Source organism: Coturnix japonica, chromosome 13 (genome assembly GCF_001577835.2).
Source record: "Coturnix japonica isolate 7356 chromosome 13, Coturnix japonica 2.1, whole genome shotgun sequence".
Classification (NCBI taxonomy): Eukaryota; Metazoa; Chordata; class Aves; order Galliformes; family Phasianidae; genus Coturnix; species Coturnix japonica.
This window is the reverse complement of record NC_029528.1, coordinates 12,048,346-12,062,847: the sequence shown is the minus strand read 5'-3', so window position 1 is coordinate 12,062,847 and position 14,502 is coordinate 12,048,346. Positions and strand designations below refer to the sequence as shown.

General features: G+C 45.8%; 1 protein-coding gene across 2 annotated transcripts in view; it reads left to right on the top strand.

Moving 5' to 3' along the window:
* The window catches only part of NSD1 (nuclear receptor binding SET domain protein 1), a 53,677-nt gene that overhangs the window by 7,613 nt on the left and 31,562 nt on the right, over positions 1-14,502 (top strand). The window contains exons 3-5 of one of the 2 annotated variants that reach the window (XM_015876032.2): positions 5,187-5,322; positions 8,188-8,360; positions 9,947-11,888. In XM_015876032.2, coding sequence (XP_015731518.1) covers positions 5,187-5,322; positions 8,188-8,360; positions 9,947-11,888 — 2,251 coding nt within the window. Of the gene's footprint in view, positions 1-5,186; positions 5,323-8,187; positions 8,361-9,946; positions 12,528-14,502 lie in introns of both variants that reach the window. The other variant, XM_015876030.2, reaches the window with a different exon arrangement.

Genomic DNA, 14,502 nt, shown 5'->3' with positions numbered 1-14,502 from the left:
TGGTATTGGCATCTTGCATCTTTATGATTACAGTCAAAGTTGCAGTGAATATTTTTGTGCAGTTTGAATATGGCTTTCATTTCATGGGTTTTGAAATGTTGTTTCTGAAAGCCATGGCTGCACTTATCAGATGCCTTGCTTGGAAATGGTTTGATAGAATAAAGGAACACAGAAATACAGCTGAAAATCGGGCATATCTGATGATCTGGTTTCATTTCAGTTTTTCACTGGTTCATGGATTCTAAGGAAATATTCGTTGACAATGTCTCTGAGGGGCTTAGTGAGGTTCTGGTAATGCCCCACAGTTCCTCCCTTTCTTGAAACAATTAGTGGGGATTAAAGAATCCAGCTTTAAAGGAAACTTAGTTGATCATTGGAAACGCACATGGATAAGCAAGCAAACCTGAGTGTTCCCAGCCATAGTTCATCCTCTGTCAGTGGTCTGAAATCCTGTCTGGGTTTTTTGTTGTTGGGTGTTGTCATGAGTCTGTTCCCCTTCCCACCTGCTTCCTCCTCCCTTCTGCCTTGCATCTTGCTGCTATTTGGTTTTGGTTACTGTGATGCCAAAGTCCCAAAGCTTTGTATTGCACCGCTGTTCTGTTCTGTTCAGTTCCAAAGCAAAAGTTATCACCATCAAGTAAGCAGTGAAATAGATGCCGTTACCTGGTTGTCTTTCTGTCTGAGACTCCTGAGCTTGAAACAGTTGCTTCAGGACTTATGAAATACTCGGTGTAATGCAACCAGCTCTCTTCATTTTAACCTTTTACAGTATTTATTACATGTATAACAGCCTTTCCATTTACAGGCTGTACAGCCTGGGCCAGGGTCCTAGCCAGAGGACAAGTATCAAGAAGCACACGGAGAACAGAAGTTCTCCTTCTGTCACTATCTCTGCAGTATGTTCTGCTAGTGAACACTGAATTAGCAAGTATTGAACACTTGTTTGTGATCACGTCCCAGATAAGGTCGGTGTGTGCGCTGTGGATGTGGATGTAGGTCAGGCCTAGCGGGACGCTGGGCCTCAGGGCCAGGCCCTGGGTGCTGAGGTCGGTCCCCAGGGATCCTCCTGCTGTGGGAGGACAAAGCACATCCATCGTCCTCGTGACACGGGGCTGTTTGTGGCTTCCCAGCAGGCCTCTCATTTCCATCTTTGCGTCACCGCTTGCCGTGAGGTGAAGTGCCAGCCTGTTTACTGTGGTGCAGGCTGTGATTTCACCATACAGGTGCTGTGGTTTGCGTGTTGTTGCTGTGTTGTTAGGTTGGTTTTTCTGTCTTTTCCAATGCTCAGCCTTCCCTATGCAGGTCTGGCCTTCCCTCTAAGTGTTCTCCAGCACAGCTCTACCTGCACGGGTGCACTTTGACCTCTTGTTGCTTCATTCCAAATACTGCTTATGCTTTAAAGCAGATATCACTTAATATCCATTCCATGTTTTTGGTCAGGTTTGGTTTTGATTTCACAAAAGCTTATTTAAGAGAAGAAGAATCTTTCCTAATGTCAATTCTGTGCCCCAGGTTTGACCTGTTCGCATTTCTTTGCTGGGCTGATGAGCCTCAGATTCAGCAGCACCAGTGGAATACCTGGTTAGAATCAGGTGAACTTGCTGCCATTCTTTACCTTGTGTTCAGGGAAATACTTCTGGTCATTGACCTTTAAGGGAGAAAATCAGGGTTGAGGACAGGAAAAGCTTCAGAGAGGAAGGGCTGCTCCAGCAATGAGAGGCTCAGAGAGCCCTGGGTGTTGCTCCCAGCGTTGCCATGTGCTCCAGCTCAGGTCAGGGTTTCACTACTACGTGGCAGCTGCTCCTGCGATGAGATCTGCTCATTGATACCCCAGGCTGCTCCTGCAGGACCTTCGTCAGGCATCTGCTGTGCTTCAAGGAAACACGCAAGGAAACACACGGTTTTGGTCTGCCTGCTGTTAGTGTCATTGTTTATACTGTATTGTTTAATTATTGTCTAGATATGCCATCTCCTTATGTGTTCTCCCCTGGCTTTTGTTCTGTTTTCTCTCACCTGTAACCAGGCCACCCAGTGTGTGTTTTTGCTGTGGGTCTGGGCTTCTTTCTTTTCAACATCTTCCTCGTGTGGCCTTTCCTGCTTCCCCAGCCTTTCCAGTGGCATGTGCTGTCCATTGTTTATCGAATAAACAGCATTGTTCTTAACAGTTAAGGAATAAGCCATAGAAGGGTTCTTCTGGCCTTGGCTTCTCATGATGGCTTTCCAAAGGAGGTCTGAATTACCAGTGTGCAGGGCTGTGCTGGGTGCAGCCCTGTCAGGATGAGGTGTTGTGGTGCATAGCACAGAAAATCTTGGCTCGTGGGCTGAGCATGCAGTTGGGTGTCCCTGTGCCTTGCTGAGATGGCGGCTTCCCAGTCCCACTGCTGAGACATAATACACGTTCGGGAGATGGCTGTCAAGGCATCTTTGTGTTGTCTTGTTCTGCACATCAGTGTGTGTCGCTTTCTCAATGGTCGGTGCTTTTCTTGAGGGTTTAATACTGGTGGAGAGGGTTTGTTTAAAGAACACCCACAATATATGGTCTTGTTCTCTCCAAAAATAACACCAAACGGTCTGAAACACTGCATATAATCTAGAGTTTAGACTATGGCTTGTCTCATCTGAGCAGCAAATTAAAGCCAAACAGCTGATAACACAGCAGACAGCGCTCACTCCCTTTGGGAGAACATCTGACAACACAGGCTGTAACGGTGAGTGCAGATGATGCAGGGCAGGGTGCTGTCCTTCCTCACTAACCGTCTCACCTCCTTCAAGTTTCTGCAGTGTATCTCCATTGGAGTTACAGCACGGCTCCTCCCCGCAATGCAGCCACTCACTGGTTTTGTTCTTTAAACACGTGAAGTTTTAATGCCCTGTGGATAAACGTTAATTATTCTGAGCACATGTAAGGGCTACATCTGAAGTTCGGTATGTTATATGAAGTTATGAGTTCAGAAAACGTGTGGCTTTCTTCATGGCAAAGTCATCATTGCTGCAGGGCTGAAGTTCTGGCCATTGGGATTTATTACCAGTTTAATCTTAGTATAATTGTACTTAGAGGGAAATTTGTTGTTTCCTTCTGACCAAAGGAATGTGTGCTCTGAGGGTTGCAGTTATCACACAGCAGTCTAAAGGAGAAGCCTGATACCTGGAAATGATAACTGCTGCTTTTTGAGCAGGGAGGAGCAGTGCAAGAATTCAGCCTGCATCCACTTGATGCTTCCTGTAGCTGCCAGGGAAGGGACACGGCAGGCATGAGAATGGCTGCGGACAGACTGACGCTGAAAAGGCTGCTGAATACTTGGGAAGAGAGTTAAGCACTGAAGCATTGTCTCCGAATAGCTTCTTGAAAGCCAGGCTTTCCTTAGGTGGCTGTGTTTGGTATGGGACGGTGACAAAGCCTTGATTTAAATGCAGACTTGCCTCCAGGCGGGGGCTGGGGATGATGCTCAGGTGGATCAGTGTGAATGACTTTGGCAGATCGTCACAGGGCTGTGCTGCTGGCCCTGCTGACTGCACAAGTGTTACATTGCAGCTTTTGGGATGCGGGTGCCCTGTGTGTGCTCTGCAGCAAGTTGGAGTTTGGTTTAGTTATAGTATGTATGCACACCTTGAAAACACCTTTACAGGAAGAGCACTGGAAAGGAGAGAAAGTGGGTTTGCATCTGAAAAAGCATTGATGTCTGAAGTGGCATCAGGTCTGCAGCACTGCCTCCTGTGCTCAGCAGCCTCCACCTCGTGCCTGTTCCCTTTGCCCTTCAGAGCTCTGCTCAGAAATAAGTTATTGTATGGCTTTTGATGGCTGAGTGAGAAGAATTTCAGCAATGGCGTCTATAGGGTAATTACCTGCTTTATTTCATGTAACAGAGAACTTTATCCTTTTGTAGTCTCTATAAATAACCACGTGGAGAGATCCCATAAAACTTGACCTGTGGTGGGATATACCGTTTATTAGAGAGATCTGTTATGGTTTAGTCACTAGGATTTTAAACTGTGAATTGCAGGAGATGTGCCTTACAGCAAAATGAATACGTGAAGTGAGAAGAAGGTGCATATTTGCACTATGACAGCTCTAATGGGGAGCACATTGCTGGTGCTTGCTGGCAAAAATACCTGCAGTGCTGCTCAGAGATCTTACCGTGCTGACACCACCCAGGACAGGTCATCTGCAAGTGCTGGCAAACAGGAGGGTGCCCCACAGCAGCCACATGGGAGCCTCCAGCGCCCCATCCTGGCTCAGCTCATCAATGCAGGCTGGCTCCAGGATCCCAGCCCCAGTGCTGCTGGTGCCATAGTGTCCAACCAGTAGGATCTGTACACTTGGGAAACAGGGATCTGCTCTCTGCTTGGCCATGGTGAGGCAGGAATGGCAGTAAGCAGCATTGTGTGTGTGTGTTGTTGGGTGTTTGTGCTGTGAGGTTTTGGTGTTCTGATCAAAGTGCTTTTGGGTGTCTGTACAGAGCTGCTTGTTGCAGGAAGACTTTGGATACAGATGGGGTCTGTGTGTTTCACAGGGGGGTGACTGCATTTTTGCTGCTCTTGAGGAAGAGAAATGGTAGTTATGGTCACACAAACCCAAAATTAGAATAAAAGTTGTTTGTTTTTTTTCTTTTCCTTTTCTCTGTAGTTGCATGAAATTTCAAGTATTTTATGAGAAAGGTTTTTTTCCTGAGCATACGTAAGAAGTGAGACAGTCATTAGCATTGTATATAACCAACTCTTATATTTGCTCTTCTCATCACCTTGTTCCAGTCAGGAATAGTTCATTGTCTTTCATTACTTTTTCTGTACATGGCAACCTCTGAAATGAAGCAGTTGGTGTTAGTGAAGTCATTGGAGCTGCTTGTGACTCAAGGTACTGCCCTGCTCTGAGAAATGGATGAACTTGGAGTGCAGTCATTTACCAGCTTACATTCCTCACTGGAAGGAAAGAAAAAAAAGCACCACGAAAAGAAAACCCAACCCAATAAAATCAAACCCCAGTTTATTGTTTTGTTCTCTCAGAAGGATCAGAAGAATGATGGTGTTCTTTGAAGGTGTAGGAGCCACTAAGTAAAATCAGGACTTGCTTTTTCATGTAAATGTCTCTGGTGGCCAGATGTAATCTGCATACAGGGAAGGGGGAGGCAAGGCTCTTTAAAAGCATCTGGAGCTTTAGTGATTTCTTGTGTTCTGATTTTTCCCCAAAGATCCGAGCCAAGAAGAAACCTACTCCAGTGAAGTATGAAGTTGGGGATCTTGTTTGGGCCAAGTTCAACAGACGCCCGTGGTGGCCATGCACAGTTTGTCATGACCCAGTGCTGGACTGTCACTCAAAAATGAAAGGTACTGTATCTACTCAGACTGCTAAGTGGAGGAGTTCTATAGTTCTGTATTGATGGAAAAAAAGGAAGATCTCGATCTGGGAAGCAGAACTACACCAGAGAGATGACAGGAGTAAGGGGCTAAAGCTGAGAAGCTGTTTAATGTGTAGGCTTTGGTTTCCATGGTACAAGAAGGATGAGTATCCAGAATGAGTGTGGGGCAGTGCAGGAGAAAGAACAGCTTGATAAAGATATGGAGAGATAGGTGGATCAGAGAGGTGAGGGCAGAGTAGTGTAGTATGAAAAGGGTGGGCACATAGAGCTGGGCAGGATGGAGTGGGGAGTACTTGAGTGGAACTTATAAACAGGAGAGATACTGACTTTTTGCATGGTCTGATAGTGACAGGGCAAGAGGGAATGGCTAAAACTGAAAGGGAAGATTTAGGTGAGACGTTGGGTAGAAATTCTTTACTCAGGTTGGTGTGGCACTGGCAGTGCTGCCCAGGGCTTTGGGTGCCCAATCCCTGGAGGTGCTTGGGACGAGGTGAGATGGGGCCCTGCACAGCCTGAGTTGGCTGGGGGCAGCCAGCTCAAGGCAAGGTTTGGGATAGATGAGTTTAAAGATCCCTTCCAACCCAAGCCATTCTGTGACTTGGGAAGTTGGCCAGGCTGGGGATGGGGAGGCAGGAGGGGCTGTGGAGTTGGGGTGAGACAGCGTAGCTGCTGAATGCCTTAAGGTGTTACATGAATGTGTGAGAGGAAGTATTTTTTATTTTTATTTTTTGGCCTTGTTTGGCTTTGGGAAGCAGGGGCTGTTTATGGGGATATATCAGAAAATCGTTGTGATGGAGCCACATGTGTGAAAGCTTAGGGCATAGTGCGTTAGCGAGACTATGAGCCAGCTGAGCATGAGGGAAAGGGATGGAAGGAAAAAAGGCAGAGCTGCACGTGTGTGAGCACGGGGAGGAAGAGGGTAGAGACCAGAAAATATGGGAGTCACACAACATAAAGACAAGGGAGCATAGAGGTGTATGTGAACCAAGAGAACAGAGAAGTAATGGTTTGGAAATTGCTCTTTATTTGAAAGCTCACACACTGCTTTTAGGGTCATATTGGCTACCATGGGGACGCTGCCATAAATTGAAAGGTTTATTTATTTCTTCCGGTTTTCCCTTTCTGGTTTATTGTGTACTGTGAGTAACAGGAAATCCCTGGAGAATGGTGCCTTCTGCATCTGACGGCTCCCTGGCCCTCTCCAGCCTTAGAACCAAGTGCTGACAATGAATAGACTTTTCTACTAACCACAGACACAGAGCTGTCTGCTGTTTCTCTAGAGGCACAGAGTAGCTGTTCCTGTATTGTGCTCACGTCACTTGAACGTCTGGTTGCTGTAGTCTTTCTTACTGTTTTTCCAGTTCCTTCTTCATCTTCTGGGAAGCATTCATCCTGGTTCTAGATAATACTGAGTGTGCAGTTGTACACAGTCCCTTTTGAGCTCTCAAATTCCCATTAAGGATGTTGCCTGAATCCACCCATGTTGTCCTATGTCCTCCCGCCCATAATGAAATAATGGACAGGATTTAATACATACATCTGTCCAACAATCCCCTCTCAGTCTGTGTACTGTAATTTCTAATAACGGAATTCTACAGGGAGGTAACATGCTATTAACAAATTCCAGCACAGTCTACTCTCCATCTATATAGTAGAATCTCCCACTGTGTGTTTTGTCCATGTTGAGATGAAGATAGCTGAGAGGAAGAATTTCCAGTTGTCATTCACTGTAATGTGTTCATCTCACATCCCTGAGTGGTGACCAGGGGGATCTGAACTCAGGTGCCTTTGGGATCAGGTTGCTGTGAGGTGCTGCACACTGTAGGAAGCGTGGTCCTCCTGCCTTAGTTCTCTCTTGTTGTCATAGGAACAAGCCCTTCAAAATAAAGCAGGTTGCTTCAAACTCATCACTTGTGCAAAAAGCTCCTTTTCCCTGCTTTGAGGCGTGGTGTTATGTTTAAAGCAGCTGGCCTTTTTTTTTGACAAGCTCTTGTGATGTAGAGATTTTTGGAGCTGGAAAACTGAAGCTCATTGGCTTGGGTCCCAGTACTGTAACTGGGATTTGGTCTGTCATCTTTGTCCTTGGATTGATTTTGCCCCAGTCAGTATTTATCCTTTAGCTGTTCTTGGTCAGAATGTCAGTGCTGCCATCGCTAGGTGCTCCAGGAGGAGGCAGCACAAACAAAAGGGGCTGCAAAGCTCGGGCTGCATGTTCAGCTGGTGCAGGTATTCCCAGGACAGCACGAAGCACACATTGCAGGGAAAAGTTTATATCTTATGTTCAAGCCTTGTTGGCATTGTTCTAGTGCCTGAAACGTGTCTTCTTTCACCAGATTGCCTAGTCCTGGTTCAGTTCTTCATTGTTTCATGCCCATTTAGTGCTCTTACTTAGGAAACACCTCTGAAAAGTCTTGGAAGTTGTTGTGATTGTGCCCTTATGGTTTTCTGCCGTGGCTGTGCACCGCAGTGCACACAGCAGGGAATTAACTTATTATAAATGACTCTTTGTCACGATGCCATACTGCTCGTATAGTGCAAATGCGTGCATCTGTGGGTTTATTTTAACACTACTGTTTATGTTTTATGTCCAAAATAGGAGTTTGTGTGGTAACAAAGGATGGAGCAAGATGTGGAGGGGGAGGTACAGCCTGCCTGTGTAAATGCTATCCAGCAGGATCCTATTTCTGGGTGTTGCTGGTGCACCATTTCCTCTTCCTAGTGGTCAAGAGGATGTGCTGTTCAGTCATCATAAAGGTGCAACAAGCAATGGGCTGATTTTTGTCTTTGTTTTGTTGTGTGCGAGGGGTTAATTCTGTTAAATTCTTTGAAATAGTTTCCAATCGGAGGCCATACCGAGAGTACTACGTGGATGCCTTAGGAGAGCCTTCAGAGAAAGCCTGGGTTTCTGGAAAAGCTATTGTTCTGTTTGAAGGAAGACATCAGTTTGAAGAGCTGCCCATTCTTCGGAGAAGAGGAAAGCAAAAGGAAAAAGGCTACAAACATAAGGTGAAAGATCTGCTTCCTCTGTTTTTGATTTCCTGAATCTGCTCAATAAAGATCATTCCTTTGTGCCTGGAGTTGCACTTTGACAGTTTGCTTTTGTGACAGTGACTGCTGCAACAGGGCCAGAGAGTGATTCTTTGCATCCTTGTAATGAGGAGAGCATACAAGCAGCTGGGAGTTTCTAGGCTATCTTTTATGTTTATGTAGGGGTGTGGCCTGTTGCTTTTGTTGCCCTGCAGAGCTCTGAGAGGCAGAGGAGTCAGGTCCCTGTCAGCGTGAGGTTTGTTCAGGACTGTAGCACTCTCCTGATGCCAATTACAGCACGCTTTTAAGTAACTTCCTGTGCTCTCTTGCAGTGTCTTGTGTCTGATCTGAGGTAGAGGTGGAATTATGTATTTCAACTAGATCACGGACTGACATAAAGCAGTTGGGGTTTTAGTCCTGCTTCTCTTTCTGGAAACCTGTTAGGACTTATAATTTCACTTGGAAAACATTTTGTCAGTGAGCCTGTTTTGTGGTTCGTTGCATCATCGCCATTTCCAAGCATAACAACCCTGAGCAATTGTAGCCAGTGTAACATTCATTATGTGACATGGAGGTCTGTTCTCTGTCTTTAGAATTGTAACTGGAGAAATTTGCATTTCAGAACTGTTGAAATGAAGTGAACAGACTATAATGTGTTCCTGTGAGAGGGCAGATAGTAGGAACAGTGTCTGTTCTTTTTTTCTAACAGCACTTAAGTACTTAACCTGTATTAGTGAGAAGCCATTGGATTCAGTGTGCTCTTGCAGATGTGAGCTTCCTGGGTGTAATGCTTTCTTTCTGGCTTGTCTGTTTGCAAGAGTATGCTCAGTAGCTTTTCTGAGGGCTTTGTTAACTGTATTTCCACCTTCCCCAGTGCAGATAAAAATCAAGTTTGTAAGTTTGTTGTTTTTAGATATTTAGCAATGTTTGGTATGCAATATGCCCTGTATTTTATGCTAAGGGTGGAGGTGAAGCTGGGAGAGTTCTATAGAAAGGACACGTTGAACCTGTTATGGTGTATTTAAATATGGTATAGATTTATGTTCCAACATAGATAAGTTATGGATAGGTAAGATGGAGTTGTGCCTCAATTCAGGGGAAGCAGGAAGAATCAAACACAAGCAAAGCAAATGTGGCTGTTCAAGTATTTTGAGGAAATGATATTGCACTGAGAGGCCTGCTGGCTGTTAACCTGCATTTCTGTGCCAGGGATCCATACCATATGCGTTCCCCATACACACTGTGGTGTTTGGGATGCACTGACGTGCCGGGATGTTTGGTCGCTGGGATGCCAGTGTTTGCAGGGACTGGTTTGGTGTTTGGGGAATGCACAAAGGTTTTCACTGGGCTTGATAGGAGTGCAGGCTGTTAACCCAGCAGAGCTGTTTTCTGCATCCTCTGGGCACAGTGTCTGTCAGTCTGTTGTCTTAAAGGTGCAGAATGCAGGACTGTCACTCTGTGCCATGTCTGTCTCTATCTCAATTTTATCCTGTTGGTTACCCCCTCATTTTTTTTTTCCTTTTTCTTTTTCTTTTTTTTTTTTTTTTGTCTCCTCCAACTTTAAGGTTCCCCAGAGGTTTATGGCTAAATGGGAAGTCAGTGTTGGACAGGCAGAAGACATGCTTCTCGGGGGGCCAGAGGATCAAAAGTGCAGCCAGAACTCCAGCGAGCTGGACAGCGAGAAGGAAGTGCAGTCGGAATACTATTCCAATGGCCCCGGAGCCAAAAAGGACATGCAGCTGAACGGCTGTTTTAAATCTTTGGCATTTGACTCCAAACACTCAGCCAATGAAAAAGGAAAATCGCACATTAAGCCACACGTGAAAAAGAGCTCAGAGAGCAGAAAAAGGACTAGAGTAAAAAAGAGTGGCACGAGAGAAGAAGCTTCCAGGGGAGAAATCAAAGAAACACCAGAGAGCATAGTTAACAATGTGATTGTCGGGGACCTACCGGAGAAAAACGCATCTCATGAACTTCGCCGGATTGCAAAGAGCATAACAGCATCCAACAGCACCAGGGAAAACCATTTGCTTTCCTCCTTTGGAGAAAGACGTTTTGAAAATCTAACTTTAAAGTCGGACTATGGGAGTCATAAAAGTGATGCCCTGAAGAACACACTCCAAGGGGATTTGTTTTCCAGCGCATCTTTGGAGAGAGAGAAAAGCTCCCTGGGCATTCTGTGCAGTTCCAAGTTACAAATACACTATTCTGCATCTGAGGCTGGTGCTGAGAAAAAGCAAACCGAATCGGATTCATCCTCTTCCCTCTCAGATGGTGGGAACAGTGATATAGATACCATGGACCAAAGTTCAGAGAGAGCCTCTAGCACTCTTGAAGTTAGTGATTCTTCAGATAAAATGGAGAAGGAATTTCCGATGACGTCAAGTGGAAACATTAAGCTTTCCATGTATTTTTCCCAGAAAAGCAGCAGAAGGGCCAGGAAGAAGTCATACAGAGATCACAAACCTCTGGGGGGTTCGGTAACCAGCAGACTCGATGCTGAATTTGCACACAGGGAACTTGAAGGAGGCTCCTCTGATGCTGAGACGTCATTGACAGCTCTTGAATGCTCTTCAGATGTGAGAAATGACAATCTTTCCCTAGCAAACAAGCACGCTACTCCCCAAAGTGTTTCCAAGGACAGCTCCTGGTCTGCTGTTGCAAATCAAACAACCTTAAAACTGAAAAACATGAAGTTGCCTCGGATCAGGAGTATAAAATGCAAACATAAAGAAAAGGTTGCTGGGTTGGAGCCTTCTCTTGCAGAAGAGGAGGGTGTTGTGAATCGCTGTTCTTCTGATACCAAAGGTTTCTCTGGCCTTCAGAGAGATTCTCTTCAGAGAAGCGGAAAAGTTGATGGTCAGAAACTGTTAAACAATATGCATGAGAAACCCAGGGATTCTGCTGAAATAGAAACGGCCGTGGTGAAACACGTCTTGTCAGAGCTGAAGGAGCTCTCGTATCGATCCATGAACGATGATGTCGGTGACTCTGGCACTCCAAAGGCCACAGTGCCCTTACTTTTCTCTTCCGCCTCTGGTCATGGTCGTTTGCCTATTGAGCCAAATTACAGATTCAGCACCTTGTTAATGATGTTGAAGGACATTCATGACAGTAAAGCGAAAGAGCAGCAACTGATGACTGGCCAGAATATAGTCCCGTATCGAAATACCGGCACAGCCGATGGTTCTGGAGGCAATTCTGCGAGCGGCCTGACATCCCTGTCTATCGTAGGTCCCCCATTTAAAATAGAAAAGAATGGAGATTGTGCCCAGGAAACAGTCAATCCGAACTCCTCCACTATAAGCAACTCCTCATTTTCACGCAATCCTCCAACCAAGTTACCGGGGACTGGTGCTAGTAAAAGGGAGCCCGCCAATACCGCTGTTTCTGGGACAAATGGCACGAATTGTGTGCCCAAACGCAACTGTTCAAAATCTAAGCAGTCATCAAAGCTTGGAGATAAAACAGTTTCAAACAGAAAGGACTTAAAACCAGGAGGGCCAAGTAAGTTCTTAAGTCGGTTATCCAGAGATTCAGGAGAACATGCATTCCGCGTGCACGGTTCGGTTACCAGTCCTCTAGGTAATGAAGCAGAAGATACTGGGAGGAAAGAGTTTATTGATTTAACAGAACATTCAACTGATGAAGACTCTGCTTGTTTATCTGATGACAATTTAGGTCGTATTGGAAGGAGACCCGAAGCTGGTAGAAATACTGAGAGATGCACTTCTGCTGCAAATGGGGAGAGTCCAGACTTGGATTCAGAGGCAAATAGTGAGAGCTCTCTTGGTGATGAGGCTAATGATGTAAATCACGTAGCACCTAAAAAGCGATGGCAGCGTTTTAACCAAAGCAGTGCTAGATCTAATAAGCGCATCAGTAGATCTAGGGAAAAAGGAAACTTGGAGAGTGCCTTTGGCCTGAATTCTCATGGCTTTTCACTGAAGGGAAATGAGTGCTTGGGACGTAGGCATTCCCCTCATTCAAAGGTGCTTGAGGCAGACCTAACAGTTCAGGACTATGAGAATCATTTAGACTTAGCTAAGAAACGTTTGAATGTATGTGGTAAGCCAAACAACAGTGTGATGGACTCAGAAACAAAGCTTGGCAACTTTGCTCCCCAGTCTGAATTCTCTGCACAAGGTAAGGGAGCTGGACTTGCGCCAGAATGTGTATTTCTATACATTTAATGACTTTTGCATTTAAAGTATAAGTTTACAGAATTCGGGGCTGCCTGACAACGTGGAGGTTTATGTATTTCTGTGAGCTAAAGAAAAGAGTGATACGGGTTTTTTGGGATGCTCTTGAAGCACAGAGAGCGAAAGCTGGAGTGGTGATGGAGTTGTACTTAGCTTTCAGTTAGAGAGTTTAAATGTTTAACGTCAGTAGTTCCCCCACAGTGAAAGGTAAAATCGTCATCCTTCTGCGCTCAGGATTCTTTTTTCTTCAGTGTATCCATACATGCAGTTGCCTTTGTGTTTGGTCTTAGCTGGATAAATCAGCTCTAGGAAGTTTTGACTTAGAGCATAGGGTTTCATTAAGACAGCACTTTTCTTTTTGCTGTTTGTTTTGTATTTTAGTATGGATGTTTATTAGCTGCTAATAATGAACTGAGGAACCCCACGCATTCCCTAACTCGTGGCACTGGTGGGGCTGGCTGAGAATAAAGGGGAGAAGGCAGGGAAAGCTGCAGGGAGCCTGGGGTGCAGGTGGGGCAACCTCATCCAAAGGGAGGTGGCTGTGGAAGAAGGAAGTGGGGGGGCACAGGGTCAGACAGCCCTGCCTCTCCCACCCATATCTCTATGGGTGAGTTTCTTATGGGTAACTGAATCTGGGAATTGTAAAGTAAACCAGCCAAACAAAAGCACAATGAAAACAACCTCCCTGCTACAACAAAACAAACAAAGTGATGAGCACAGTGAGGGAGAGGATTGGATCCAGCAAAACCACACTTAACACGTGCCATCCTAAAGAATCCAGGGCAGCAAAGCCTTATTGAAAACACTAACGTTATTATTGTTTTTTAACAAAGATTTTGCCAAACAAAATGGAATTGTTAACAGTAAATTAATGATGGGCAGTTCAGAACCTGAGCGCACTTTGTCTCTTCTGTTCCTTGTGTGCCCATTCCGATGTGCTGTGCCATTAGCAAGTGGTTGCTGCACACCTGTTTCAATACAGGGAAGTCAGCATCTGGCTTTAGTGGTCACAGGACCAAGGCATGTCACAGCAGGCACAGAAAATGAGCCCACAGGGTGTAACACGCCGGGTAAAAATCCTGTTTGGAAATCACGGCAAGCTTAATCATTTACCGACATAAAGATTTACCGACTGTCTGGCCATAGCTGTGTGTTTTTGAGGCCTTAAGTCTTTAGGTTGTGGGAAGCGTGCTTTGTTCTGGGATAGGGCTGCATAGAGGGGCTGTGCTTGCTGAAGTGAGCTCCTGGCATGCACAAGGCACAGCTGTGTTCTGGTGGCTTTCAGGTGGTTTGGCACTTGAAGCATCCCTGTATGTACTGAGAGGTGAAAAGTGCGAGTCTGAAGAGAGAGCTGGGGTAGAGCTGCTGAGAGGTAGTAGCAGTGCAAAGAGAAAAGGAGAGGAACTGTAGCAGAAGACAAGTGGTTCCTATTGCAGCATAGAGCTGGCTGGGGCTGTGCAAGCCCTCGGGCTGCTTGCAGGCATGGCAGGTCAGCAGCTATGGTGCAATCTGTACCCCTGCCCACAGCACACCTGAGCCATATCCATACCGATGTGCTGTAAGCAGGCACCAAAGCTTCTCTGTGAGGAGCTGCTGTGAGATCCCTGGGGCAGGGCTGACGAGCAAGTTAATGCTGTGAAAAGTCTCTTGGTGGAAACATGTCTTCCTCCTTTTGTTTTGGACATGGCCTATTATGTAGGAAGCAGGGAGAGTGATGTGGACTTTAGAAGTGCCGCTTGCAGAAGAGAGCAGCTTTCCTCCTTGTGCCAGTGCTGTGAGGAGACGTGACTAATCCTCCTCCTCCGCAGGCAGGCGTGGAAGGGGCCACAAAAGATTGCATCCACAACTGTGTAATTTGTACTGAGCTCGATCAATGCAAGTCCTCCTTGTAGCTGAAAGCAACATCCGGCGTATTTTTG